Raw genomic sequence first — 27795 nt, forward strand, 5'->3', positions numbered from 1 at the left:
CCTTAACCTTCTGTCTCTATCAAAAGTGAAAAAAATACAATAGCCTCAGAAAATAAAGCCTATTCCTGCATGTGGAAAATGCATATAAAGTCTGTCTGTGTCAAGGAAATGGATGACACCATTATGAGCCAGTGCACAGTGAGAGCTTTAACCAGAAGTATAGAAGAATGGTGGGAAAAGATTATCTAAAGAAAAGATTGGGTTGGGATGCTTGGGTGGCTCGGTAGGTTAAGTGTCCACCTTCGACTCAGGTCATGAAGATGCTTTCTCTTCCTCTGCCCCTTCCCCCTCAAAATAAATGGATGAATCTTAAAAAATTAAAAGAAGGAGGAGGAGGAGAAAAGTCCAGAGACAGAAAGATCTGCAGCCCATTAGAAGAGGACTCCCAGAATCAATGCTGGGTTGTAAGTCAAACTGAAGATGTACAACTCTGGTCATTCTCACCAGGCCTGGGAGTAGATCTGGCCCAAGGGAGCCTCAAGAATATGTCAAAGGGAGCCCTCTTCCCATCATCAGCAGGGAGTAGTTTCTTAGTTTAAAGAAGTGCTAAGGTATACAAATGAAGTTTTCAGAGGGGTTAAGGAATATAACTGAGGTATGGTTCACCATATATCAAATTCACCAAGAGGCTCTCATAAAAAAAAAAAAAAAGGCACAATCCCAGAAATTCTGATTCAGTCAGTCCTGAATAATGCAAAAGGTCACCTATTATAGCATTGTTCATATAGCATATGACTGGAAAAACCTAAATGGCCATCAATGGGAAAATAGATGAATAACTATGGTGCATTCACGCAAGGGGATACTCTTGCAGCTGGCTAAAGAAGTGAAGTTCTTTGGGGTGCCTGGGTGGCTCAGTGGGTTAAGCCTCTGCCTTCGGCTCAGGTCATGGTCTCAGGGTCCTGGGATCGAGCCCTGCATCGGGCTCTCTGCTCAGCAGGGAGCCTGCTTCCTCCTCTCTCTCTGTCTGCCTCTCTGCCTACTTGTGATCTCTGTCTGTCAAATAAATAAATAAATCTTTAAAAAAAAAAAAAAGAAGTGAAGTTCTTTATGTGTTGATATGGAGTGATTTCCAACATTCATTGTGAAGAGGTAAGGGGGGAGCATGATGCAAAATAGTGCTTTAATACGCTTCCCCTGGGGGGAAAATATAAATATGCCTCTCTATCTGAATAAAAAATGTCTCCAGAGGCATCCATAAGAAACTGGTAATATTGGTTGTGTCTAGGAAGAGCCACTGAGCATCTGGGAAAGAAATAGAAAGAAGATATCCCCCCCTTTTCTTCAAGATTTTATTTATTTATTTGACAGAGAGAGAGAGAGAGAAAGCACACAAGTAGGCAGGCAGAGAGAGAAACAGGCTCCTTGCTGAGCAGAGAGCCCAAGGTGGGGCTTGATTCCAGGACCCCAAGATCATGACTTGAGCCAAAGGCAGAGGCTTAACTCACTGAGCCACCGAAGCACTCCAAAGATATCCCCTTTTTTTCCCTTGAATTTTGAACTATATGAATTTATCATTATTTTTTTTTAAATGAGTAAACGTCTTAGAAAATGAAACGGAAGAGAGAAAGGAAGGGAGGAAGGGAGAGGTTGAGGGAGGGACGGAGGGAGTTTGGACAGAAGATCAAATCATTAGAAAATAGCACCTGCAAAGTTTTCCTGAGAAAATCTGTATAATAACACAATCCAGTCATGCAAGAGACTGGAAACGCAGAGGGCAGTGCACAAAAGGACTGGCAGTGAGCTCAGAATCCATTTAATTATAAACAATGACAAATCATTACAACAATTGCAATTATAAAACAAATGTTAAATGTTCCTTTTTTTTTTTTTTTTTTTAGATTTTACTTAATTATTTGGGACAGAGAGAGAGAGAGCATGGGCAGGGTAAGAGGGAGAGGAAGAAGCAGTCTCCCTATAAACTCAAGGAGCCTGACCGGGGACCCTGAGATCATGACCTGAGCCCAAATCAAGGGCTGGATGCTTAACCAAGTGAATCAGCCAGGCGCCCCTAAATGTTCTTATTTTTGAAGGGATAATAGCATAATGTCAAACTTATAAGAAGATAGGTATAATGTAGATATAATGGACTGGTACTTAAATCTCAAAGCCTGCTGTCAGAAATTCAAGGGTAGGAGGCAGTGCCATTTTCAAGTATGAAACATGAGCTGCGGCTGAGGCCCTGGTCTAGGCACTGAGAATCCCAGCGTGAATGAAATAGACAAGAACCGTTATGTCATGATATTTCCATTCCACCTGACTGTCCTCATTCATAATGATTCATAATCATTCATAATAGTCTACAAAACCAGTTTTGTTTCTTAGACAAAAACAAAACAAAAAACCCTCCACATAAGTACAGGGGTGCCTGGGTGGCACACTGGGTTAAGTGCCAGACTTTTGGTTTTGGCTCAGGTCATGATCTCAGGGTGATGAACTCAAGCCCCACATGGGGCTCTGTGCTGGGTGTGGAGCCTGCTTGAGATTCTCTCTGTCCCCTTTCCCTCTCCTCCCTCCTGCCTGTGCACACATGTTCTCTCTCTCCCTGTCTCTAAGAAATCAATCAATCAATAATAAATAAATACAAATTTTTTAAAAAACCTAAGTATATTGTTTAAAGCCATGAAAATAGTCATTGATGACAGGTTTTTTTCTGAAATACTAATGAAGTATGGAGAGGGAGAAAAGAAGACAAAAGATAGAGACTGCATCACATGCGAAAAAGAAGAAAACAAAAAAATGAGCAGGCAAAAAGTAAAATCATAAAATAAAATGGCAGAATCAAGGCCAAACATGACTATATTACTATGTGAAACAGCTTGCTATATTATACAGCTATACTATTTGATATAACTCTGCTAAAACGTTTTGAAATTTAAGAATTAAATAGATAAATGAGAATAAGAGAAAATATAAAAAAGCTCTAAAGGACATTTCCAGGTTGTATTCATTTTAGGGATAAATTCTTACTAAACTGATACTGGTATTTAAGTTGTTCCATAGAGAATAAAACAAAGTTGTAACTTATTTTAAAAAGTTAGCATACTATTGGGGCACCTGGGTGGCTCAGTGTGTTAAAGCCTCTGCCGTCAGCTCGGGTCATGATCCCAGAGTCCGGGGATCAGCAGGGAGCCTGCTTCCCCACCTCTCTCTGCCCGCCTCTCTGCCTACTTGTAATCTCTGTCTGTCAAATAAATAAAATCTTAAAAAAAAAAAAAGGCATACTTTTGCGATCAAAACCCAACAAAGACAATATGGACTGATTCCTTTTTTAAATACTTATGCAAAATTTTCAAATAGCATGAGGAGCCTTGCAATGCATTATGGATATAAAATATAACTATAGCCAGTTAACTCCAGGAACACGGAGGTATTACATATTAGAGAGTCTCTTAGTAAAGTTCACCATAATAATAGATTAAATAGGAAAAAGTAAACTAATTTCCATAGCAACCAGAGTTGCCAGGGACTAGGGGTTGGGAAAAAAGACTGATGACAAAGGAGCAGTTGGGAAGTTTTCAGGGTGATAGAAATGTTTCTTATTTTGATTATGGCATTAGTTACACAGGTGTATACATTTGTCACAACTTATCAAACTGCAGACTTCTAAAAAAGGTGAATATTGTATAAAGTATACCTTAATATATTTGACTTTAAAAATAATTCATTTGAATAAACATGTTATTTATTTGATTTTTTATTTGATTTTTTTAACATGTGACATTATCTCAGATAAATTAATAATAGATGGCAAATTCTTTAATTTGTATGTATCCACAAAATACCAACACAAAATCTATTTACAAAAAAATATTCAAATGTATTCTCAATTCCTACATTTGTTATATATATATTCTAAATTTAGCATCAGATCAGATGATTCAACATGAGAAGCATTTCCGTTAGATATAAGAGCTCAGTGATACTATTATTTAACATTTGTTGTAAGAGATATTCAGTATTCAAGAATTGAACTATTGGGAAAGAAGAGGGAAATGATTATGTTCAGGTGAGTGATATGAAAAAAACCAAAGATAATCTAATGCAAAGCTACTCAAAGTCATAGAGAAATTCAGAAAGTAGTTAATAACAAGATTATTCTTTAAATCAATAGCTTCAGGACACCTGGGTGGCTCAGTCAGTTAAGTGTCTGTCTTGGGCTCTGGTCCTGGGAGCCCTCTGTCAGGCTCTCTGCTCAGCAGGGAACCTGCTTCTCCCTCTCCCTCTGCTCCCCCCGTAACCCAGTTGTGCTCTCGCTCTTTCTCTCAAATAAATAAATAAAATCTTTTAAAAATGTAATAAACAATCCCCTTTTATCAGGAATGACAATATAATCAATAACAAAAATGCATACAGATTAATTTATCAAGAAAGGCATAAGCCCACATGAACAAAACATACAGCTATACCGAGAGAAACTTGAGTAAATGTTAAAGACATACATTAATTTTGGAAATAAAGTTTATTTTGTAAAGACACCATTTTTTATAAATAAATTTTTAGATTCAATGCAGTCCTGATCAAAACTCAAATTCTCAGTTTCATGTAAAAGAATACAGTTAGAGAGTAGCCAAAAAATTGCCTAAAAGAGAAAGGTGTAGGGCCACCCGGGTGGCTCAGTGGGTTAAGCGGTGACTGTTGATTTCAGCTCAGGTCATGACCTCAGGGTCCTGAGATCCAGGGACTCCTTGGGATCCACACTCCTCCTGGGGCTGAGCGCAGGCTCGGTGCGGAGTCTGCTTGAAATTCTCTCTCTTCCTCTCCCACTGCCCCTCCCCCTGCTCTCTCTCTCTCAAATAAATAAGTAAATATAATCTTAAAAAAAATAAAGAAACAACATGGTATATATTTTGGTACTACAGGGGAAAATTATAAATCTAAGTAAAATTACATAACACTAAAACAGAAACAGTCAAATATTCAGTGCTGTTAATAGAGTTCAAAATTATACCCAAATATAGATGAAAATGTGGTATATATTTTTAGAAGCACTTCAGTTTAGAGCTAATCAGTAAATGGTTTTTAAACAACTGGTCAGCTACTTCGAACATAAAGATGAACTTCTACCAATTTTTTCCTCAAATTAATTTCAAATGTATCCAAAAAAACATATGATATGAAAAAGCAATCTTAGAGAAGGTCAAGTTTTTCTGCAGTTTCACATAAAGTCCAACTGTACCAAGAAAGATACTCAGATTTTCTGTGCAGAGTATGGCATCATAAACTACGTCAAAAGATAAATGCTAAAATAGGGGGACATATTTGCAACACTCCATGAAGTATGATACATATGATATTTAAAGAGCTCTACTAAACTTAAATGTGATGCACAAACTCATTAGTTATTTTAGAAATGCAAGGTAATATTTTCCCATACCAGAATCACAAAGACTAGAAGGGTAAGTAATAGCCGGTGTTGGTAAGAATGAGGAGAAATAGATGCTCTTAAACATTTTTATTAGGAATGTAAGTTGGTACCAAAAAGAATCTGTTAATGTATACCAAAATTTTAAACAAATATATTCGATCTAATAACACCAATTCAAGGGATTCATCCCAACGAAATAGTAGGACATGTATGCAAAGATTTCCTCGCAAGAATGTTTATTGTAGTGTTGCTTGTAACAGGAAAAACTGAACACTGTTTGCATATTTACAGATTACAGAAGTATTATATTTGTGTGACATTATGTCCAGGCATATCCGGAAAGGCACACAGTGGTTGAAGTTAGGATGTTGGTTCAAATTAACCTACACATTAGCCTAGTTCTGATCTCGGAAGAGGGCAGGATCAGCCATCAACAGCTCAAAGAAGTCAAGGATCCAGATTCTTTGCCTCTCTCTTATCTGTTGCTTGAGCACTGGGTTCTCTTAAAGAGAGTCCCCTCACTGTCCCACAGTGGTGCCAGAGGCCATCAGGCTACTTGCTTCCTACATAAGCAGGATAACGAAAGGAAAAAAGAAACCTCGCTCCTAACCACTGACTCCAAGTCATCCCCTTCAGTCTGGATGAGTAGCAATTTCCATAGAAACAACATGTACTGATTGACTTAAATTAACGAGGCTCTCCCCCATATTGGGTCTGGGATCACTTTTTCCTGAGTCACATAAGGAACAGATGCTTGACTAAAACAGGAGTTCTTGGAGTGCCTGGGTGGCTCAGTGGGTTAAGCCTCTGCCTTGGGCTCAGGTCATGATCTTAGGGTCCAGGGATCAGCCCCACATCAGGCTCTCTGCTCAGCAGGGAGCCTGCTTCCCCCTCTGTCTCTGTCTGCCTCTGCCTACTTGTGATCTCTCTCTGTCAAATAAATAAATAAAAGCTTAAAAAATATGGAATTCTTTTTGGAAATACAAGTGGGATAAGATGGACACTAGGTGAGACACCGATTGGTGCCCCATATGTAATCACAAAACACCGAAAGTGGTTATCACTTGGAGGTTTGCTTACGAGTGCTCAGGGTTTTTGTTTTGGGTTTTGGTTTTCTCACTATACCTTTCTTCTTTCTTTCTTTCTTTTTTTTTTTTTTCCTGAACAGAGATTATATACCATCAAGAGGGGGAAAAAGTTTTTCCTTGATTATAAAAAAATGAAATATCAGTGGAAAACCTAGACTTGAGAATCTACTCATACCAGTGCCTCCACCTTTATGCTAGAAATTTTCAACTGAGGCAATTGCTAGGAAGTCATAAACATTAGATGAAAGGAAATGATGGTGTTCCCTCTGGCATTCGGAGTCTTTCCCTATCCATCTACTTTGTCAACACACTTATGGGTGCTCAACAATTTGTAGAAAAAAGTAAGCATATTGGGGTGCCTGGGTGGCTCAGTGGGTTAAAGCCTCTGCCTGTGGCTTGGGTCGTGATCCCATGGTCCTGGGATCGAGTCCCGCATCGGGCTCTCTGCTCAGCAGGGAGCCTGCTTCCTCCTCTCTCTTTCTGCCTGCCTCTCTGCCTACTTGTGGTCTCAGTCTGTCAAATAAATAAATAAAATCTTTAAAAAAATTCATAAACATTTAGTGTTGGATACTAGATCACAAAACAATAAATGTATGCTAAAGTAAATTAGCATCTATCTTCCTGCCTCCTATTTCTCTCCTCCTCCTTTCTTTAACTTGATATCCCTTCCCTTAATACTCCCTAGCATTGTTGTCATGTTAACCCAGTCCTAAGAGTAAAGCCCAAGACTTTAAAATGTTACAGACCTTGTTTAAAAATATATGGTCTGGTGGGTGGGGGGATGGGGTAACTGGGTGACGGGCATTAAGGAGGGCACTTGACATAAGGAACACTTGGTGTTATATGAAACTGACGAATCACTTAATTTCACCCCAAAACTAGTAATACACTATTTATACACTATTTGTTAATTAACTGAATTTAAGTAAAAATATTTTAAAATAAATAAATAAAAATAAAAATATATCGTCTGACCTGTATCACCCACCAATCCCAGAGGCCTGACAGAAAGGCACTACCGATGTTCACCAAAAGACATGCCCAAGAATGTTCATACCAGCACTCTCCATAAGAAGCCTCCCTGGAAACAACCCAAATGCCTCCAGCAGAATGAATAAAGAATATATATAAATTATAAATTATATAAATGCTACATATATTATATATTCCAGCAAAATGAATAAATTACACATATATTACATATATATTGCACAGCAAGAAGAACACACAAATGCAATTACACCCATCAACATGAGCAAATTTCCTAACCAAGCTGAATGAAAGAAGCCAGACACAAAGAATGCACTAGATTCCACGTATATAGAATTTAAGAAATTAGAAATCTAACTGATGGTGATAGAAGTCAAAATGGTGGCATCCTCTTAGCAGGCAGTGACCAGAAGAGGGCATGGGGCCTTCTGGAGTTCAAGCAATACTGGATTTCTTAATATGAATGCTGGTTATACAAGTTTATTTTTTAAATATGGCTGGAATACACAGATTATAATTTCCTTATAAGGTTTTTTAATGGATGACATGAATGTTCTTGGCTGTATAATGTTGTTTTGCCTTGTGATCCTTTTCCACCCACAAATAGTTATAAAACTGAGGTCCAGCTGAAATGGAGACCCCACTGTGCCACTTAATTGAGCCCTGAAGTTCTTTCTTTCCCCCCTCAACCCTATTCCCCTTCTAATCCTTCTGAGTTTTAGTTGACTCAACAGAGACCATTTTCTCAGCTTAATGTGAGATTAAGACCCTGTTGGTTTATAGCCTATCTCTGCAACTTGGTAGTGGTCTGATGGGAAATAACGTAGCCTTCGGTCCCTCCGTTTTCTCATCTGTAAAATGTTTTTAATAAAGAATGTTTCAGGGGCACCTGGGTGGCTCAGTGGGTTAAGCCTCTGCCTTCAGTTCAGGTCATGATCTCAGGGTCCTGGGATCCAGCCCACCATCCAGCATTGGCCTCTCTGCTCAGCAGAGAGCCTGCTTCCCCTCACCCCCACCTCTCTCCCTGCCTCTCTGCCTACTTGCCATCTCTTTCAAATAAATAAATAAAATCTTAAAAATAAAATAAAGAATGGTTCCTACCTCATAGAGTTGTTGTGCAGATTGAATGAGCTTAAAGATGTAAAACACTGAGCAGTGAGCTCATCAGAAGATGCTGATTTGCATAAATTCTAGGATGCTCCTTTTAATTTCTGGAAATCCGGAAACATTCTACAATCAATGATGTCTTACGATCACTGTTGGTCAGGTGACAGTTGTGACACAACTGTCACTGCCCGGGATTCTGACTTTTACTTTCCTTTTATGTATATACGCAGGAAACATGAAAATAACACTTTGTCTAAAAAAGCAGTTCTTCCCATAAGCATGAAATAAAAAGGTTAGGAGCTGTTTTTTTCTTTCTTAGTGATAAACAAAATAACGGAGTATGTTAATGGATGGCATCTTAGATTTCATGAACTGTCACGAAATCCTTCATGGAGAAGTCCTTCGGCATTATTCTATTTTAAAAATATTTCCATACTTTATTTGACTTTTATGTTTTAAAATTAATCATTTTAAACTAGGTATTTTCCAGTGATCTTTAAAGCTTCCCTAGGAACTGGGCAATTGAAAGACTTCCCAGGGATGCACAGCACTGTGACCAGATGCTCAGCTATCACTTGCTTCCTTCTGTCTTAAAATGCCTTTTTTCCCTCCTCCACCGCCAATCCCAGAGCACCAGCAAGCACAGGACCCAGGCACAGAGTGTCCCCTCACAGTCTTCTCACCCTTCCCTTCTGAGCTCTAGCGTCAGTTCTTCAGAAAGACCTGCATCGACCCCGAGCCCATCAGCCCAGTCGTTCTCCAACTTTGCTACATATCGAAACCATTTAGACCCCTTCCAGTTATACCGATGCCTGCGTCTCCCTCTCAAAGATCCTGATTTCATTGTTCCTGAGATGCTACCTACCAGGAGGGCACTGGGTTTGTTAGGAACGCTCCGGGTGATTCTGCCAAGATTGGAAAGCCCTGCATTCCCCTGCTGGATGATTTTCCGATATTTTTTTAATTGCTTACTGGATGTTGTGTGTATCCCCCACCAGCTTCTGAGGACATGGAAGCTTGTCCTTGTCATCACTGTCCAGTCTCGTATCCGAGCACCCTCCTAAGAGCTGAGCCTCACAGTGCGCCTTCTAAGCAGCACAGAGAACTTCGGCTTCTTCGAGAGTTGCCATTAAGCCTTAAGAGATTTATTTAGAAAATAATTCAGACCCAGTCATTTCTTGGGCCTTTGGCAACACGCGATTTCTGGCCCGCGTCTGCCCAACTTCATCCCCGCCCCCAGCAGCCCAGCCAGGCGGGATGTTAATGGGGCTGACGGTCCCCTTCAGGTCCTCCTCTTTGATCAGTTTGGGGACTGTCTAGCAGATAACTCCCCTGCCCGTGAGCCCCAGGAGCACAGGGCAGGGTCCGAGAGCTTGTTTACCCGATTCTGGGGTCTGAGAGTACAAACAAAGAGGGGTCTCAAAGGCAAGAAAACTCCCACAGCGAGGCCCGGGCGGGTTTCCGCGCACGCGGAGCAAGGGGGCGCTGCGCCTTTCGCGGCGCACACCGCTCCTCCCGCGGCGCGCGCTTCCGGGGGCGCAGAGCCGCAGGCGGGCGGCCTCCCAGCGGATCAGGGAATCTCAGCTTGGCTCGGCGTTGGCGCGTGCAGCTGCGAGGAAAGCCCCCAAACACCAATATAATTTTATTAAGCCTTTCGGGCACGCCCTGGGATGTGTTGAGCAAGCAAAACCTCTGACTAACGCAGGTACTAACTTGAAGACGTATTTTAAGTGAAAAAAGCAAATTGTTGAGGAGTGCGCAAAAAAGCATGCAGATGGGTGGGGGACAGATAAGGAGGAATTCAGGTGCATACACACACTTGCTGGTGCAAAACATGTAATAAGCCCCGGAAATACAAGAAATTAATGGTGGTTGCCATCAGACCGGGGTGCGCGCGAGATGTTGCAACCCGGTGGCTGAGTTTTTTAAAAGCCTTATGCAAGTGTGTTTAGATAGATGATAGATAGATAGATTGATTGATTGATTGATTTTATGTTGCATTACGTATTGTATGATGTTGTAGATAATGTCTTCTATTGTGAAAGATATTATATCTTATTATAACACCACACAATATGTTATCTAATACACATATACATATATCTCTGGTTGGTAGAGTCAAAGAAGTTCAAACTGGCCTCTGCCTTCCAGGCTTACCTAACATAGAGAGAGAAAGGCTCGCGGAGTGCAAAGGCAAAGAGAGAGGACCAGAAGTATGTGGACACCCCCATATCTTTTCGCCCAAAGCGCGCGGGTGATTATGGGGAGAGGGACAGAAGAAACTGACACTCTCGGCCACCCAAGCGCCGCTCCAACTGCATTATGAGTTCTAAGCCTGTGGCGGGGCAGAAACCGACAACCCACGCCTGGGGCACAGAATCCCGGGTTTCAGCCTCTGCCTGGAATTGGCTTTTCTTTTCTTTCTTTTCTTCTTCTTCTTCTTTTTTTTTTTTTTTTTTTTTTTTTTTTTTTTTTTTTTTTTTCTTTTTTTGCTCAGGCCACGTACACTGGGGCGTGGATAGGCTCTGTCTTGCGTCAGGAAGGGGCACTCGCCGCGCGCTTTGAGCTCTAAAAAACTTCTTTGGCTTCTCTGACCGCGGCTGTTCCGTCCTCGGGCTTCGTGTCGCCGGGTTAGGGCGGCCGCAGAAGCCGGGCGCACCAAGGAGAGACCCAAGTGAGGCGCCTCGCTTCCCCGCCCATCCGCAAATGAACGGCTTCCAGCATCCGCCAGATAGGCTAGAAGGGCCCCCAACAGCTCGCAAATCCCAGCCCTGGAGCCCGTGGGATAGGCGCTCGGCTGCGCTCCGCGGCTGGGAATGGGCAGGGAAATTGAAACGCGACAGGCAGGGGAGTCGAGAACTGGTTGTTGCTTCGCCGCCGCTCTCTGTGCGGATCGCCCCTCTTGTCTAAGCTCGAGCCCAGAAACCCGTTTTCTAGTAAAGGTTTCAGGGTTCTGGGGAAAGAGCTCCGCCTTCCCAGATTCCAGGTCCGCTAGAGCAGCTACTCACAAATTGTATGCTCTCAGGGAAGTTTACTTGACCTCTCTCAGACTCGGTTTTCCCATCTGTAAAATGGGGATGATAAAACTACCTACCTCTGTGAGGTGGTAGTGAGGCTTTAAATGGAATACTGTAGGGCACGGGCTTGGACCAGCCGGAGATTGTAGAGAGAGGTCCACCCCTCCTATGATTATCCCAAGCAAGAATGACTAGCCAGAGCCCAGAACTGGGATATAGGGTGGAGTTATGAGGCCCAGTTTCCATAAAAGAGACTCATTTTAAAGATCCAGCGGCTGCAAATGTGCACCGAGCGCAGTCCACTCGCTACCTTCGAAGCCACACATGACCCCCACTCCAACACTTAGCTGGAAGCCTTACCCCTCAAAGAAAACAACGCCCCACACCCCGCCCCATTTACACATCCTTAACCCCTTCACTGGGAGCCCCGCAGCTCGGACTGCCAGGATTCAAATTCCCCCGCTACCATTTTTAGCTGTGTGCCTGTGGACAAGGGCCTTCATTTCCCCAAGTATGGCTTTACCCTTCTGCAAAATGGGTTGTCGAAACATTTTAACGATTTTAAAAGACCGTACAGATAAAGCAGAAGAGTCTGGCACATTGTCAGCTGTTGCTGCTTTTATTATTTTCCTTCATTGCTCTCCCTAGAAACTCTTTTCCCTTGGAATCTTTCGGAGGAGGGGGTTCCACGGAAGTTCCTGGACCCTACCAAGTGGTTAAGCGGACCAGGCTGATCAGGACTTGGGGGCTTCTTTAACAGCAGCCCTCTAGTCCCCTCAATTTGCAGATGCGGCCACTGAGGCCCGCAACCAACCCCCACCTCCCCAGCCTCGAGCTGATCCAGATGGTGTCCTTTTGGGGACCCCCAGTTCAGGGTGCCTTCTCCAGGAGCGAGAGCCCTGCGGGAGGCATCGGACCATTCACGTAACTCCTGCGTGGTCGAGCCTTTTATCCAAGTAGGTGGAGAACAAAACCTGAGCTAAAAACCCTATTTTTTTTTTCTTTGACAAATAATGGGCCAGAACGGCAAAATCCCGGCGGGAGGCAGGAGGGCAAGGAGGCCTGGGAAAAACAGAATGCTAATGGGGGCCTGGAGGGGGCGGAAGGCGCACCCGGGCTTGGGCGCCCCAGCCGCCTCCCTTTGAAGTGCACCTTTCCAGCGGCGCTCAAGAGGAGGGCACTGGATTCCACCCCTCCCCCACCCCCCTCCATCCCGCAAGGTTTTGAAGAAATTGAAAGAAGCTGTAGAAACAACTGGGGAATCTCCTCTCAGGTTCTACTGGACTCAGTCCTGCTTCCTACTTCTAGTTCACGTTGCTTTTGACCGTTAGGTTCCTGACCTCTCCCCAGACAAGGATGCATCCTCATTTCGCCCCAGCAACTACTAAGAAAAGAGCAAAAAATGAGCTCAGTGTAAGTGTGATGGGGAACAATAGGAAAGACTTCGGACCTTCCTATGTGTCAGGTGCTGTTCTAATTGCTTTGCATTCTATATGCTATTACTACAAGTGGGAACTGGGGCACAGAAAGCTTAAGGAGTTTGCCCAGATTCACAAAGCTAGTAAAAGGTAAAAAGCCACAAATACATACCATTCTGCATACAACATTCTGCTTTTCTCTTAGTTTATGGAATGATCTCTTTGGTGTCCTTCTTTCCTCCCTCCCCCTCCCCCCTCTTCCTCGGTTATCTTACTGGCTTAATGCTTTCTGCTGAGTAACTCCTCAACCAAGACTGCCCCTCTCCCCATTTCTCTCAGGGGGCCTGAATGAGAGGTTGCAGCTGCCCTGTCATTTTGAAGCTTTGGTCAACAGGATTGGATTCTGCCCACCTGTTGTGTAGACATCCTGCCGCACCTGTACCATAGAGGTGGCTTCTGTTGAAACATTCACTGCCATAGGCTCCACCGACTCTCTTAGTGATATGCAAGTGATTTCTGTTTAGGAGGATGTTTCTCCTTGGCTACATGTTGGTTGCTCCCATTAAGAGCTATACTGCAATTCCAGCACTAACTTTTCTATTTTCCTGTGGAAAAGTGTCAACATTGATGAAATACACAAGAGAAGCCATACAATCACATAAGAACATTGGGTTAGGAAAGGTCTAGGGAAGATTTAAAAAATCCTGAAAAGTCTTAAAAAACTGAAAATGCCATGTCCATTAATTTAGGAAGATCTGTGTTATCTCTTTTCTCATGGGGAGCAAATAGCATTTTCACTTTCATCTTCTTAGTTATAAAGCTTGGGACCTGACACTTTCCTTGGGCTATTTCATCTGTTCTAGTTTACGAATTCAGCAACCTTTTCTTTGAGTTAACAGATGAGCCCCTACTAAGTGTCAGAACTTTCAAGGTGCAAAAGTAAGCAAGATAGGTGGAACCCTGTATAACTTTCATATTTTAATGAAACAACAATTAACCAAACAGTCCGATAACTTATTTCTGAGAATTTTTTACTTTATTTACTTTGTCCCACATGGCTGTCTTGTATTTAGGTGAATCTATGTACTTCCATAAAGGTGAATATAAAAATGATAAAGCAGCACTGAAATCCAGGAATTCCTTTGCTGTTTGAAAAATGCTTTCATTAAAAAAAAAAAAAGAATCTTGATTCGACGTTTAAGGAAGGATCGATTATTTCTTGTAATAAGCAACTTCGGGTATGTTTCTTATGTTTCATTCCAGGATTCCCCCACCTCTTCGAATTTTAACAATAACCTACAATTGTACTTAGCAATCTAAATACATAGATGGAGAGCTAAGAAAATAGTTTAAATTTGCCATGTTTGTTTGAAAAATGCAGTTGAGTTTAATGTAAACCTTTGCCTCACACATTTGTGGACCTGGCAATTTTTTTTTTTTTTAAGCAAATGATCAGTCAATTCCAGCATCATGGTGAATTATAAATTCTTACAAAAGTGAAACTGTGTTGGTGGAAGTATCTTGCTGTTGTCAGCAGAATCAAAACTACTTGTCCTTGCCAAAATGTTTTATCTTACAGGACATTTTCTTTAAAAGAAGAAAAAAGTGAAACATGAACAACCTTACAGTGATGAAAACTCCCTCCCCCTCTGGAAAGCACAGTGGAGGTGGTAGATCTGGCCCGCAGAGAACAAAGGGCCAAAGAGTTAACCTGAGATGGTGAAATAAAATGTAACATCAACAAAGAAAAGGCCATAGATAAATAGTAAAAGGACCAACTCACCACAAAACACCCATTGACGTTTTCCCAGAGTCCAGGCGAAGCGCTGGTGACCGGGTAATGTTGGAATGTTTTCCTAGGGTTAAAAGGAGAACCGGCAGCAAGTCTGCTCAGAATTTACAAAGTGTTTGAATAACACGGACGGTGTTTTGATAACACATTTTTAGTGGGGGTGAAAATAATAGAATTTATTGGGACATTTATATGGGCCCCCTTGGTTGTGTCTAGAGGGGGGCAGGGCAGGAGGAAAACCATAGATCATTGCACTCATCTATAACTCACCCCTGTAACTTACTCATATATGTATATATGTATGTATATGTATTTGATGTGTCATAGTTATAGTAAAATGTTATAGCAAAATGCTTCTCGGTGTGAATTTTAAAATACGAATGCATTGATAGTGGTTACCTTTAAGGGGGAGAAATGGGTAAAGAGGTCACCTGGCCAGGTTGTCAATAACTTTGTGTTCTCAGGATGAGATGGTGGCAGGAAGCTGATAGGATTGCTTGAATCAACAGAGCATAAGATCTTCCATAGGCTCATATACAGGCTTGGCCTTGACTTCCTTGTAGCCTTCAAAGGATCCTACTTGCTCCAACTCATGCTGGAAGGTGCAAGATTTGAGTTAATCCAGCCAGCATTTGGGGCTGGAGTTCCAAGGGGTCTCCACGTTTCCTCCCCAGTGTTGATGTTTTTGTTCAATGTATTCCAATACACTGTCAGTTGAGCCACATAAAACCAGGCACCTTTCAATAAATGTCTCATTTGGATTTCATGAAGCTTGGGGTGTAATTGAAATCAAACAGCAAACAGGCTGGAAGGGGCTGTTATTTGCCCACCCAGTCTAAGGAGGGTGCTGCCTGACATGTTCATGGAAGCCAGTGCTTAGCTTTCTTCTCTGTTCCTATTTCTGGAAAAGAGTGCTTAGATTTTAAAGTTTGGCTAGGATACATGAAAATATTTTTTATGTCTCTTTCCCTGATTATAAGTAAAATGGAGCCAGCAAAAGAAAATCCATTCTAAGTAGGAAATCACAGATTTGCTCATCTATAACTCTCCAGGCATTTAGACTAATATATTCCATGTGTAATAATAATAATAATAATAATGCAGTTAGTCAATCAATACAGGAAAAATCATTCAATGAGGTTTCTTTATCTCTCTGTTGTCAGAAAAAAAATCATCTTTAGTTGAAACGCTGCTCTTCATTATGTAAAAAAAAAAAAGAATTTGTTACTTAAAAATGTAATATAAATCATTTATATGTCTTCCATGTTCCCAAAATGCCAGGTCTCAGAGCAGTTTGTACAGCCCGAATTTTGATTCTCTTTGAATTCCTCTTTATTTCCTCATCTGTAAAATGTGTCAAAGTTTGGGTCAAATTCTAGAAATTCTGGAGAGGTGGGGAGATGTAAACTGCAATTTCCTGCCCCAGGAGTCAACACTAATCTGGATTACGCATATCGTGTATATATTTAATAATAAAGTAGCCCTCAGAATGAACCCACGCGTTTTCAAGAGCTTGCTCTGGGGCTGGAATAAAATCAGCCCTTTCTGATGTGGCGCGGGGGACAGCTGGCCCGCGTTATTTGCGCCAGAGTGGGTCGGAACGATGCCTGTTGCCTGCTATGGCACTTTGCCACGCGCAGCGCTTCCCTGGTCGCCTCGAACGCAATTTGATGGTACACTGAGGCCCGCTTTCTGTGATAAAGCGCAAAACCGATACATACCCTCAGCCACCCTATCTCCAAATAATGTGAGATTCCATCTCACCCCTACTTTTCCCTCAAACAGCCTGCAGCTCAGGTCAAGCCTAACGCGGAGGAGCCCACGAGTAGTAACCAGGTCCCCCAAATCTGAGTTACGTCGCCAAACTGCCCCGACCGCACAGTCCCTTCCTTTCCTGTTCTCCAGTCCCCTTCACGGAATCTCCACGTTGAAAATCATGAAGTTTTCAAACACACGAAGTACTTTAAAAATTCAGTTCAAGACTTTCCTGGGTCAAAATAAAGCAAAAGCCGGGAGGTGGGAGTGGTCGGTGGGGTGCTCGGAGCAGAGAGCCACGCCAAACCCGAACTCAACTAGCAGGACGAGATGCTAGGGGCGCTGGACTGAGTGCGCTCTGGGCCAGCTTTCCAGGGATCTGTTCCTGGACTGCTCTGCCCATGACCTGCGGGATCACCGCCCCGGCCCACTCTCTGAATGTGCTGCCTCCCCACGGGCTGTGTCCTGACCCTGAAAACCTTCTCATGCCCCCTGTTTTCACACCCCCCCCCCAAAACTGGTAAATTCCCTGGAGCTTCCGACTGTATTACGGACCGTCTCGCTCTCTCCAACCCAGACGTGCAGCTGTTGGTTTGTGCTGCTGTGGTTTGAACCTGGCTTGGAAGGCTTCGAGCCATTCTGCACTGGCGTGTGCGCGCTCAAGAAATCCTGAGGCCGCCTCATCTGTTGTGGGCTAAGAGTTTCCCGTGTGATCGTGTTCGGTTGGGGAAGCAGAGTCCCAACATCTCAGCCGGAAAATGCGCTCCCGGAGCGATTACAAGCCGCGTCTGTAATTGCTTATTAACAGCGAATATTCATGCTTTTCCTTATCCGCAATGAAACGTGCCTCCCCCCTTTTCGGTAATAAAACAATAAAATAAGACGGCACCGCTCTTGACTCCACGGTCTGCGGAAACGCAAGGGAGAAACAGGCAGCTGGGGCAAAAGGGCTTAATTCAATATCAAACTGATTATTTCACTAATTATTCTACCTTCTGTGTTGCGCCGCAGAGAAGAGGCGCAGGGAATCTCAACCGCACTGCTGCTGGAGAACCTTTGTTTCTTGGTGCCAGGCCCCACTGAAGGTGGTGTGTGGGACGGAGGGGGTCCGGGATGCAGGGAAACTGAGCTGCGGTGGATTTTAAACTGTGGAGAGTAAAAGCGATTGCCTCCTGAAAGCAGGTGTGTTGGCGCGAGGGTGAGGGTGTCCCCAGTACCTCACCCCACCAGGGCTTCGGACTCATAAGCTGGTCCTCAAGGATGGCAATGTGCTCCCGCCGACCCCGGAATCCCAAAAGCCGAGCTCAAGGTCGCGCACCCTTCCCAATGAGTAAATGAGTGGGACGGAACAAAATGGGGTTCCTGTGTGTTGAAGGCCTGGGAGCCTTCCTCCTTCGAGAGGAAAGTGTGCCTGAAGCTACAGCCCCCGATGAGGAAAGAGACCTCGCTTCGGCCTGGCCTCTCTCCGACTCTCCCCAGATCCCCACCCTCAGGGACCGGTGCCTTCCTTCAAACCTTCAGCTTGCAGAGCCTTTCTCGAGCCAGCCTCTAAACCCTGCTCCCGCCTCCGCATCCTCCTCTGAGATGACTTCTGTGGCAGGACTGGACCCCGCTACGGAGACCCCAAATCCTTTCCCCCTAAACCCCAGCAAAATACGGACATCAGGACTGATTCTCATAGTAGGACAGAGTCTCAAAAAAAAAAAAAAAAAAAAAAAAAAAAGACTAAAGGAAAAGAAAGTCGCAGTCGACATGATCCAATTAGTAAATGCCTAATTGAATTAGTGTCACCTCCATCAGCCAATAGGAGAGTCCCCGGGCTGTGGGCCCTCGAAGCCCCTCCCTGGCCGCACATATATAAAGCAGCCAATGACAGTCCGCAAGTTTCCAAGTGGTCAACTTGACCCACGCTTTGGCAGTCGAGAAGGGCAGAAAGGCTAGCGCTGGTGGGTGGATGGGGACAGAGCTCTAAATCCTCTTCTTCCTGGGTGTGAGTGCGGAGGAGGACGGGGGTCCAGAGAGGCAAGAAAGACGGGAAGGGAAAAGAGTGCTTTTCGGTCCATTGCCACCTCCTGCCTTGAAACCCAGTGCGCTTTCCTCGCGGAAAGGACGCTGCGTTCAGGGCGCGCCAGTGCGCGCCTTAGCGGCCCGCGTGCGGCCAGGTGGGTAGCCCCAGCATCGGAGGAAGGGGAAGTTACCTTCCCCTCGGAAGAGGGCGCTGGCTCCCCCATCCTGCCTTTATATTAAGGCCGCGGGAGGAGAGGAAGCAGCCAGCTGCCGTCTGCGCTTTGCAAAGCATGCAGTTAGGGGAGCAGCTCTTGGTGAGCTCGGTGAACCTGCCCGGCGCGCACTTCTACCCGCTGGAGAGTGCGCGAGGCGGAGGCAGCGGGAGCGCAGGCCACCTCCCTGGCGCGGCCCCCTCGCCTCAGAGGCTGGACTTAGACAAAGCGCCCAAGAAGTTCCCTGGCAGCCTCTCGTGCGAGACTGGGAGCGGGGAAGCCACAGCCGCCAGCGCGGGGGCCCCCGCGGCCATGCTCAGTGACGCCGACGCCGGGGACGCCTTCGCCAGCGCCGCGGCAGTGGCCAAGCCCGGGCCCCCGGACGGCCGCAAGGGCTCCCCCTGCGGGGAGGAGGAGCTGCCCTCAGCCGCCGCCGCCGCCGCCGCCGCCGCTGCCGCCGCGGCCGCAGCCACCGCGCGCTACTCCATGGACAGCCTGAGCTCGGAGCGCTACTACCTCCAGTCCCCCGGGCCTCAGGGCTCCGAGCTGGCCGCTCCCTGCTCGCTCTTTCCCTACCAGGCGGCGGCCGGGGCGCCCCACGGATCTGTCTACCCTACTCCCAACGGGGCGCGCTACCCCTACGGCTCCATGCTGCCCCCCGGCGGCTTCCCCGCGGCTGTGTGCCCACCTGGGAGGGCACAGTTCGGCCCCGGAGCCGGCGCTAGTAGCGGAGCGGGCGCCGGCGGCTGCGGCGGGGCAGGCGGCCCGGGGGCCTATCAGTACAGCCAGGGGGCTCCGCTCTATGGGCCGTACCCTGGGGCGGCAGCTGCGGGGTCCTGCGGAGGATTGGGGGGACTGGGGGTTCCTGGTTCCGGCTTCCGTGCCCACGTCTACCTGTGCAACCGGCCTCTGTGGCTCAAATTCCACCGCCACCAAACCGAGATGATCATTACGAAACAGGGCAGGTGAGCGCAGCGCGGAGGGGCCCCGAGGTGAATGACAGTTGAATGACTGTGTGGGGAAGGCCGGGGGTGAGGGAGCTGGGCCCGTTCTCTCCACGATTTGCTTGAAAAGTGTTTTTCCGCGCGCATCTCCAATCCGGTGTCCCTCCCGGTCCGCGCACCGGCTTGTGCACGGTCCCGATGTTAGAGCTGTTCCTCCTCCCCTCCGGTCACCCTCACCTGGACTGGCGAGAAGGAGGCGGAAATGGAAATTGGGGCTTGTCCACAAAGCTGGATTTACTAGATCCGCCCGCTCTGCATACCGAGCTGGTCCCTGCATACCCGAGAGGAGCCGCGGGTGGGTTAAGGCGCAAAGGTTGGTTTCCTGAGCGCAATAGATGAGCTCCCGCAGTTTTTGGCGCCTGAGTCTCCACTGGGGGTCTCGGGTAGATGGGCATCGGAGGGTGGGTTGGTCTGGGTAGTTGATTAGGCAGGCCCTGGAGCCAGACCTGGTGCGGTTCGGGACTTGAGAAAGTTCTGATACCTATCCAACTGCTAACAGCGGGTACAACTGGGGAAAGAGAGGGTGGGAGCTGGGAGAGGGGCGCTCAGGGGAACTTTTAGCCTGACAATTTAAGAATTTAAACGCAAACAACTGCACGTTGTTTGTTCTTCGGTACTTAAACGTAGAAAAACGAATGATTTTTAACGTCCTGGAAGAAAAAGGACTTGATTGAGAAGAGGGTGCGGTGGCATTTCAATTTGGGAAATACTGACTTTGGAGCAAATTGTTTCAGAAAAAAAGATGTTCCCGGAGTTGACAACTCAAGTATTTTGCAGAGTAAGGTCACTTTTTGGACTGGTATTCTGTCCTTTCTGTAGGCTTTTCAATGTCCCACTCCGACCTACCGGCCCCAAGGTGCCGGCAAACCTGGTCTGCTGCGGGCCTGCTCTCGGGCATCTGGGTTTAAATCGCTTATTCTGCTTCTGTTCCCCTGCCCAGGCGCATGTTTCCTTTCTTGAGCTTCAATATAAACGGACTCAATCCCACGGCCCACTACAATGTGTTTGTAGAGGTGGTGCTGGCGGACCCCAACCACTGGCGATTCCAGGGGGGCAAGTGGGTGACCTGCGGCAAAGCGGACAATAACATGCAGGGTGAGGAGAGAGGAGGCCCAGGAAGGGAGGGGAGGGTGGTGAACTCTTGATTCTGAAAACTCACATTTAAATCGAGCACTTGCCCCTCATCTGGGGCCTAGAGGTGTTAGTATGAGTTCCTTGATGTTGATGGTTGGAATCAGGGGGGGAGGGGGTAGAATTGCCAAGTCAGATTTCTTGCCTAGGAATATAAACTTTGGTATTTTAATCATGACCCTACTTCTCCCCGCCCTCCCCCACCTTTCCTACTAAATGCTCCTGGGTGGAAAGGGCTGCTGACACTCCAAACTTCACTTGAGAAAGCCTTCCTCAAGGCTGGGTCTACCCTTGAAAACCCAACCACTTTGCATCCGCTGTTGCCCTTCCGGCTTTAGAAGGCCCCCAAATTGACCTTCAAGAGACATTTCCTGGTGGCTCCTTTTATGTATTTTGAGGTAGCATTAAGATGACTGCCTTGTCCAAGGAAGGCGCCCAAAGTACAGGGGCCCTGGGAGGGCTGTCAGTGCAGTCTAGGTGGAGAGCGAACTCTGGGGGAGATTTGTGCCTGAAGACTAGCTCTTAAATCTTTGCCCAAAAGTGACAGACATTCATCCCTCCCCTGTGTCCATGTGTAATCAGCCCTATCTGCTTGGGTTTTGTGTTTTGTTTCATTTTCTCTTAGGCAACAAAATGTATGTTCACCCAGAGTCTCCTAATACTGGTTCCCACTGGATGAGACAGGAGATTTCCTTTGGGAAATTAAAACTCACCAATAACAAAGGCGCAAATAACAACAACACCCAGGTAGAGTGACAGAGGACGGGGTGGCTTCCGGCCATAGATCTCTTTTCCTAACAAGTTTCCATACTCTTCACTGTATTTGTGATATCTGCAGTTGTTACCCGTTTGCTCACCTAGTTCTAACCTTTTTTTTTTTCTTTTGACCTCTCTCATTGTCGTAGATTTCGGTTAACAGTGAGTTGACTAATAGGAGAAGAAATACTAAAGTCTTTGGGGGACTTAGAAAACACAGAGGAAGGAGTGTTTGTCAGACAAGCACACCCAGCCAGCTAGGTTTTAAGGTTCAAAAGCAACAATGATAAGATCTTAAAAATGGCTCTAGAAAAAGGTAACTGTCAGTGGGAAATAAGCAGGGGTCCCATTCCAAAACAAGTAGTTTGTCAAGATTTACCTCTAAGAGACTTTGTTTGGATTCGGCAGCTCTTTTTCTCTACCATTTCCAGATGATAGTGTTGCAGTCTTTACACAAGTACCAACCGCGACTGCATATTGTTGAGGTGACAGAGGACGGCGTGGAAGACCTGAATGAGCCCTCAAAGACTCAGACCTTTACCTTCTCCGAAACGCAGTTCATTGCAGTGACTGCCTACCAGAACACCGATGTGAGTGTCACACGTGTCCCAAGACTCTACAGCTAGGTCCAGCATGATAAAGCACTCAACGACTCACTCTTTTTCTCCCTTCTCTAGATAACTCAACTAAAGATTGATCATAACCCCTTTGCAAAAGGCTTCAGAGACAACTATGATTCGTAAGTGCAGCTTTTATTCACATGTGCGTGGTCATCTTTGAACAGGACATACCTCACCAGACACTTCCGAGAAAACATTCTAGAACGAGCTTTCACATTTGTTGGGGATTTTCACCTATTTTTATTTTTGCATTTTTTTCCCCTTGGCTAATCTTGCTTTAGAATTTTCACAGAAGGGCTTTGTTACTTTCTAAAGCAATGTGAAGGGCTAAAAAATGAAGAGCTATTTTTTTTTAACATTTGAGGGGAGATTTGAAATTTTCATAATCTGCATTTATATACATTCCTTTTCATTTGATCCAAATTTTGTATCCTCTGAGGAATAGGTATTACTCCCCCTTTTTTATTATTGTTATTATTATTTACATAAGAAAAACCTCAAACTAAGAGGATGTAATTTTCACAACATTAAACAGCAAGGCCCCACAAGACCACTTACAAGTGGGATTTCTACCACCACAGCCAGCATTCCTTCCACGACACCGAGAAGGAGAGCTGTTCCGCTGTTCAAATACTAAGACTTGCGAAGGTGGATTTTTCTATAGCTTAAATACTTAGTGCTTGGGAGGAAACTTTTTCCGTATGAGCCAAGTGTCAGCTGAAATGGGCCAGGGCATCTCCTACCTCTCTCCCTCCACTCCAGCATATCAGCATGCCCAGTAGAGCCCACTACGTGAGCCTTTTTGATTTCTGGGAGGTGGTTATTTGGGAACAACATTAGGTTTTTTTTTTTTTTAAGTGTTTCTCTTTATATTGTAGCATGTACACCGCTTCAGAAAATGACAGGTTAACTCCATCTCCCACGGATTCTCCTAGATCCCATCAGATTGTCCCTGGAGGTCGGTACGGCGTTCAGTCCTTCTTCCCGGAGCCCTTTGTCAACACTTTACCTCAAGCCCGATATTATAATGGCGAGAGAACCGTGCCACAGACCAACGGCCTCCTTTCACCCCAACAGAGCGAAGAGGTGGCCAACCCTCCCCAGCGGTGGCTTGTCACGCCTGTTCAGCAACCTGGGACCAACAAACTAGACATCGGTTCCTATGAGTCTGAATACACTTCCAGCACCTTGCTCCCATATGGTATTAAATCCTTGCCCCTCCAGACGTCCCACGCCCTGGGCTATTACCCTGACCCAACCTTCCCTGCCATGGCAGGGTGGGGAGGTCGAGGCTCTTACCAGAGGAAGATGGCAGCTGGACTCCCATGGACCTCCAGAACAAGCCCCCCTGTGTTCTCTGAAGATCAACTCTCCAAGGAGAAAGTCAAAGAAGAAATTAGCTCTTCTTGGATAGAGACCCCCCCTTCCATCAAGTCTCTGGATTCCAATGATTCGGGGGTATACACCAGTGCTTGTAAGCGACGGCGGCTGTCTCCTAGCACCTCTAGTAATGAAAATTCTCCCTCCATAAAGTGTGAGGACATTAATGCTGAAGAGTACAGTAAAGACACCTCCAAAGGCATGGGGGGCTATTACGCTTTTTACACAACTCCCTAAAGAGTTATTTTAACTTCGTCAGAATGAGCTAACTTTTTGCAGATGGACTTGGTGGTGTTTTTTGTTGTCTTCTTTGCCTAGGTTTGCCAAAAAGACGTTTGCATTGCACCTCGATGCATCCCGTTTTGTGCAATCCTCTAAAAGAAGGTGCCAAAGCTTTTTGATTGCTGCAGGTAACGGATACACGCCTCGCATTTTTTTTTCTTTTTTAAATAAAATTAATGAAGGACTTTAAGCATTTTAAAAGTTGAAGGTTATTCAAGGTTCTGGATTTATTTATTGGAGGCACTAAACATTCAGAGAATCAGGCTATGAAGATTCCAGTGCTGAGCGCTAGCCAATGAGTTGAAAGCTTTGGTTCTCATTCCTATGTGTAAATCTGTAAGCAAAGAGAATCCCAGAGTGGCGAGGTGTTTTGCCTCTGGAGGAGAAGGGCTGGGCCTTAAGCTTCAACAGGGGACTTTTTGCTATTACTTTCTGCTAGGGACAAAAGATAGCTAGGCCTGGGAAGTGAGAAAAACCGTATGTGATGGTGCTGGCTTTACCTGACTTTGATTCCTCCTAGGCTTTTGAAGCAAGCCATGTTTGGCCCTAGTTTGGGACTGTTTCACCGGCTAGGCCTCTGCGGCAGGCTGGGGTGGCTGGTAGGACTCAGGAGAGGGCAGGCGAGGGAGTCGCCAAAAAGGAAAAAAAGAGAATTTTAAAGTGTACAGTTTTGTGTGTGCTTAGATACACTGTAGAATACTGTGGGATATATTGTACAAATAGTCTACTTCTGTGTCTGAGATGATGAAAATTGGTGCTTTGGCTTTGTCAAGAATTCGCAGATCACCTGACAGCAGGGCCGGGGGGTGGGGAATAGGTTCTCTCATCATCCCGGATATTGGGGAATATTCTGTTTACTTCTTAGATAGTTAAGAATGTATTCAGCTACTCTGTACTAACTTGAAACGTGTGTAAGGAAAACTCCTCTATTTCACCCTCCTTCTTTGCCATCCCCACTACCCAGCTCGGTAATGTGAAGAACTGAAAACCTGATGCCACAGCTCCTATAGGCTTTTTAGAGATCTTGGGTTTTTATGTACAGTCTTAGTCATTTTTAATAAATGTGGTTCATTAAGGGAACAGGTATAGCTCTGTCTTCTGTACTTGGAGTTGTAATCTTTGTGTTGAAGATCTTACTTTGCTTCCCTCTCCACCCTTCACCAGCATGAACACCGAGTCCCCCTACCTACCCCCACCCCCTTCCCACCCCCACCCTCAGGCTCTAGAATCTGTGAGTGGACACTGTAGTCTTGAGGGGGTGGGGTTGCTTTTGTTTATCTTCTTTTTTTCTTGAAGATGAATGGGTTTATTTCCTCACCCCACTGCGAAGTCTGGACAATGGGTATTGGGCCGGTGGGGGTGGGGGAGAGGGGAGATTGCAGAGATGCAGAATTGCCTATGCTAGGCTTAAGCCGGCCTGGGAAACCTCAGCCCCCAGCCGTTGGATTCCGGGCCCTGCCTCGGCCCGTGACCACTTAGTTCTCTGGGCTTTTTCCTAGGTTATCTGGGGGCCACCCATCCCTGAACCCACGTGGGCTCCCCGGGAACCCCCGCGGCCCTTTGAGCGCCCACGAGTTACTGGTCCCTGCAGTGCGGCGGGAAGCGGGCCGCCCACAACTCAGCCTCAGCTCCAACCTGCGGCTTTTTTCTACACGGAGCTCCCAAGCGCACCGGCCGCCGGCGGGCTGCTCGCCTCGGTAGCTGCTGGCCGGGGCGCGTTGCGGGCAGCCAAAGTCGGCCAGGAACGCTGGGGACGCTGCGGCGGCGGCGGCGGCGGCGCGGGCTAGGGGCGGGCGCGACACTTACAAATGAGGATTCCAAGTCGTCCCGCGCAGCTCCACTCTGCAAACAGCGGCCGGGGAGCGGTTTGTCCTGAGTCTAGCTCCGTTTATTTGACTCTCATTCCCCAGGAGGGCGAAGGCCACCCCATCCCCTGGCTGAGCCCTGGGCCCGCCGAAAAGTTAAACCCAGGAGTGGGGCGGAGGGCCCTTTGTCCCCCTGCCAGACGTCCCGCCAGGCTTATCAGCAGACGGCTTCTGGCCCAGCTTGCAAACCTTTCCAGCCCCTTCCTGACCCTCCCGGGGTAAAGGTCTGGCCGGGAGGGTCATTTTGCTAAACTGCGCGGCGCGGAAATGCAGCTGCTAAGAGGATTAGCTGCTGGGAGGCGAGCAATCAGCCGGGACCTCCTCCTCTTCCGCGCCCAATTAAGGCCGCCAGGAGCCTCTCCCCGGTTTCCCATTCCCTGCACCCCTCCTGGGCCCGAGTTCTTCCCGCGCCGCCCGTGACCTTGGGGGCCCGGACTCTAGCCCCAAGTCTATGACGGTGCCTGGTCAAAACGCTTTGCCAAAGTCGCCCGGAATTTTACGACCCTAGAAGCGAAAGCTTGAAATCTGGTTTATGTATATTTATTATGGATGACAGATTCAGACTCTGGAGGGAGGACTAGCAGCCCCCCTAATCTGGTCAGCACCCCCGTCCCCTCCCAGGGACCATAACGTACTGGGGAGCTGCGACGGAATTCCGAAACAGCGCTCTGCCCTCTAGAAAGCCCCAAAATGCTGATCACCGCCGGGATAAAGCAGACTCTGGCCCCAGTCTATTTCGAGTCCTGTATATTTTTGCACCGTACAGTAAAAAGAACCGGTACTTGTGAAAAGTCCCTCACAGTGTTTAATAGAAACGTAAGTGGCTGAGTGGCCCCAATTAACACCTTGTGATAAGGCATTCCTAAGATGGAGTGTCAGACACCAAATTGTGAAGAGATGTGTCTAATTAATCCTCCTAGGATGACACCGATAAACAAGCCTCTATTTAAATAAAGATCAAGGGCTCGGCGCCCCGTTTGTTTACATTCTCTGCCAGGGTCCCCGCGTTTGCACCCGTTCCCGGCGCAGGGTGGAGACCCCGGCTTGGGGGTCTGCTGCTCCGCCGGGGTTCGCTTCACCTTCATTCCTGCTCCAAACAAAAGCACCCAGTAAGTGAGTAAACCGCAACGAAAGCCCCGAGGAAAACCAAGTGCAAAAAGGACCCGACTCTGAGCTGGAAATGCTGTTGTTTGCCATTTTCCACCCTGTCCTTTACATAACCGTTTTTTGGTTGTTCGAGTTTTCTTTTTTCTTTTTTTTAAGGCAAACGAAAAACAACAACAACAACAAAGCAGCCCCAGCGCAGCCCCTGGAAGTCTTCTCTGTTTTCGGGAAGAACGGGCGGGGCCTTCCTCCGCTCCCCACTGCGCCCCGGCACAAGTTCGCTCCCCTTGGTTCCAGGATTCCTCCTTCCGCGTGCTGAAGCGGCGAATTGCTGGGAGCTGGGGTAGCCGTCCTGGGGGTTGGGGGAGCCGCCCACCGGGAAAGGCAGGAAGAGTATGAAAAGAAGTATTTGATGGGGGAAGCTGCAGAGTAGCGCGCCAAACTGTGAACTAGGGCCAGGGTTTGGAGCCCGCTTGGAGTCCGCAGCAAAGCGTCTCCCAGCTTCGTAATGGAGAATTTCAAGCTCCAAATCAGCTTTTGGTCCTAGCCACCTTCTCCAGACACCTCTGATTAGCTTTAAACCTGGAGGTAAAGGCAGACTCACAGTTTCTCCCTTCCTCTGCAGTCTCTTCCTTCATTCAGATCCAGACAAGTGTGTGTGTGTGTGTGTGTGTGTGTGTGTGTGTGTGTGTGTTCGGGGGTGGGGGGGGGGGTGATGATGCGATTTTTAAAAAAAATTTTCAGGTGTCACGGAAACGCACCGGAGTAAAAACAGTATCGCATGACCCTTGATTTTAATCGAAATGGAGCCTCCAGTAGGGACAGAAATTAGAACCACTCGTTTTCCACTCGCCTGGATGCTGGCTGCATCCTTCCTTTTTTTCGCGTTAGCGCCGAGA

The 27795-nt window shown here is 46.3% G+C and overlaps 1 protein-coding gene and 1 long non-coding RNA gene across 3 annotated transcripts; one reads left to right on the forward strand and one right to left on the reverse strand.

Moving 5' to 3' along the window:
- Window positions 1-14771: 14771 nt before the first annotated feature.
- LOC116600785 lies at window positions 14772-18198 on the reverse strand. Its single transcript, XR_004289812.1, has 3 exons — window positions 18051-18198; window positions 17528-17681; window positions 14772-14844 (listed from the first exon to the last, which is right to left on the reverse strand). It is a non-coding gene; the product is annotated as an uncharacterized LOC116600785 (long non-coding RNA).
- A 236-nt stretch (window positions 18199-18434) lies between these two features.
- EOMES (eomesodermin) lies at window positions 18435-25007 on the forward strand. Of its 2 annotated transcripts, none has more exons than XM_032324174.1 (6): window positions 18435-19719; window positions 20699-20853; window positions 21515-21636; window positions 22077-22235; window positions 22323-22384; window positions 23144-25007. In XM_032324174.1, the coding sequence occupies exons 1-6, from the start codon at window positions 18833-18835 to the stop codon at window positions 23880-23882; spliced, it is 2124 nt and encodes a 707-aa protein (XP_032180065.1). In that variant the 5' UTR covers window positions 18435-18832; the 3' UTR covers window positions 23883-25007. The 2 variants fall into 2 exon arrangements, with proteins under 2 accessions (XP_032180065.1, XP_032180151.1); XM_032324260.1 differs by having other exon boundaries at window positions 23201-25007.
- The last annotated feature ends 2788 nt before the right edge of the window (window positions 25008-27795 follow it).

Source organism: Mustela erminea, chromosome 1 (assembly GCF_009829155.1).
Source record: "Mustela erminea isolate mMusErm1 chromosome 1, mMusErm1.Pri, whole genome shotgun sequence".
NCBI classification, from domain to species: Eukaryota; Metazoa; Chordata; class Mammalia; order Carnivora; family Mustelidae; genus Mustela; species Mustela erminea.

What these genes read in the sequence shown, in the direction of transcription:
- EOMES (XM_032324174.1), top strand. Translation starts at nt 18,833, where the DNA reads ATGCAGTTAGGGGAGCAGCTCTTGGTGAGCTCGGTGAACCTGCCCGGC. An exon ending in ATCATTACGAAACAGGGCAG is followed by an intron (nt 19,720 to 20,698) that starts GTGAGCGCAGCG and finishes TCCCCTGCCCAG; the next exon opens with GCGCATGTTTCCTTTCTTGA. An exon ending in AGCGGACAATAACATGCAGG is followed by an intron (nt 20,854 to 21,514) that starts GTGAGGAGAGAG and finishes ATTTTCTCTTAG; the next exon opens with GCAACAAAATGTATGTTCAC.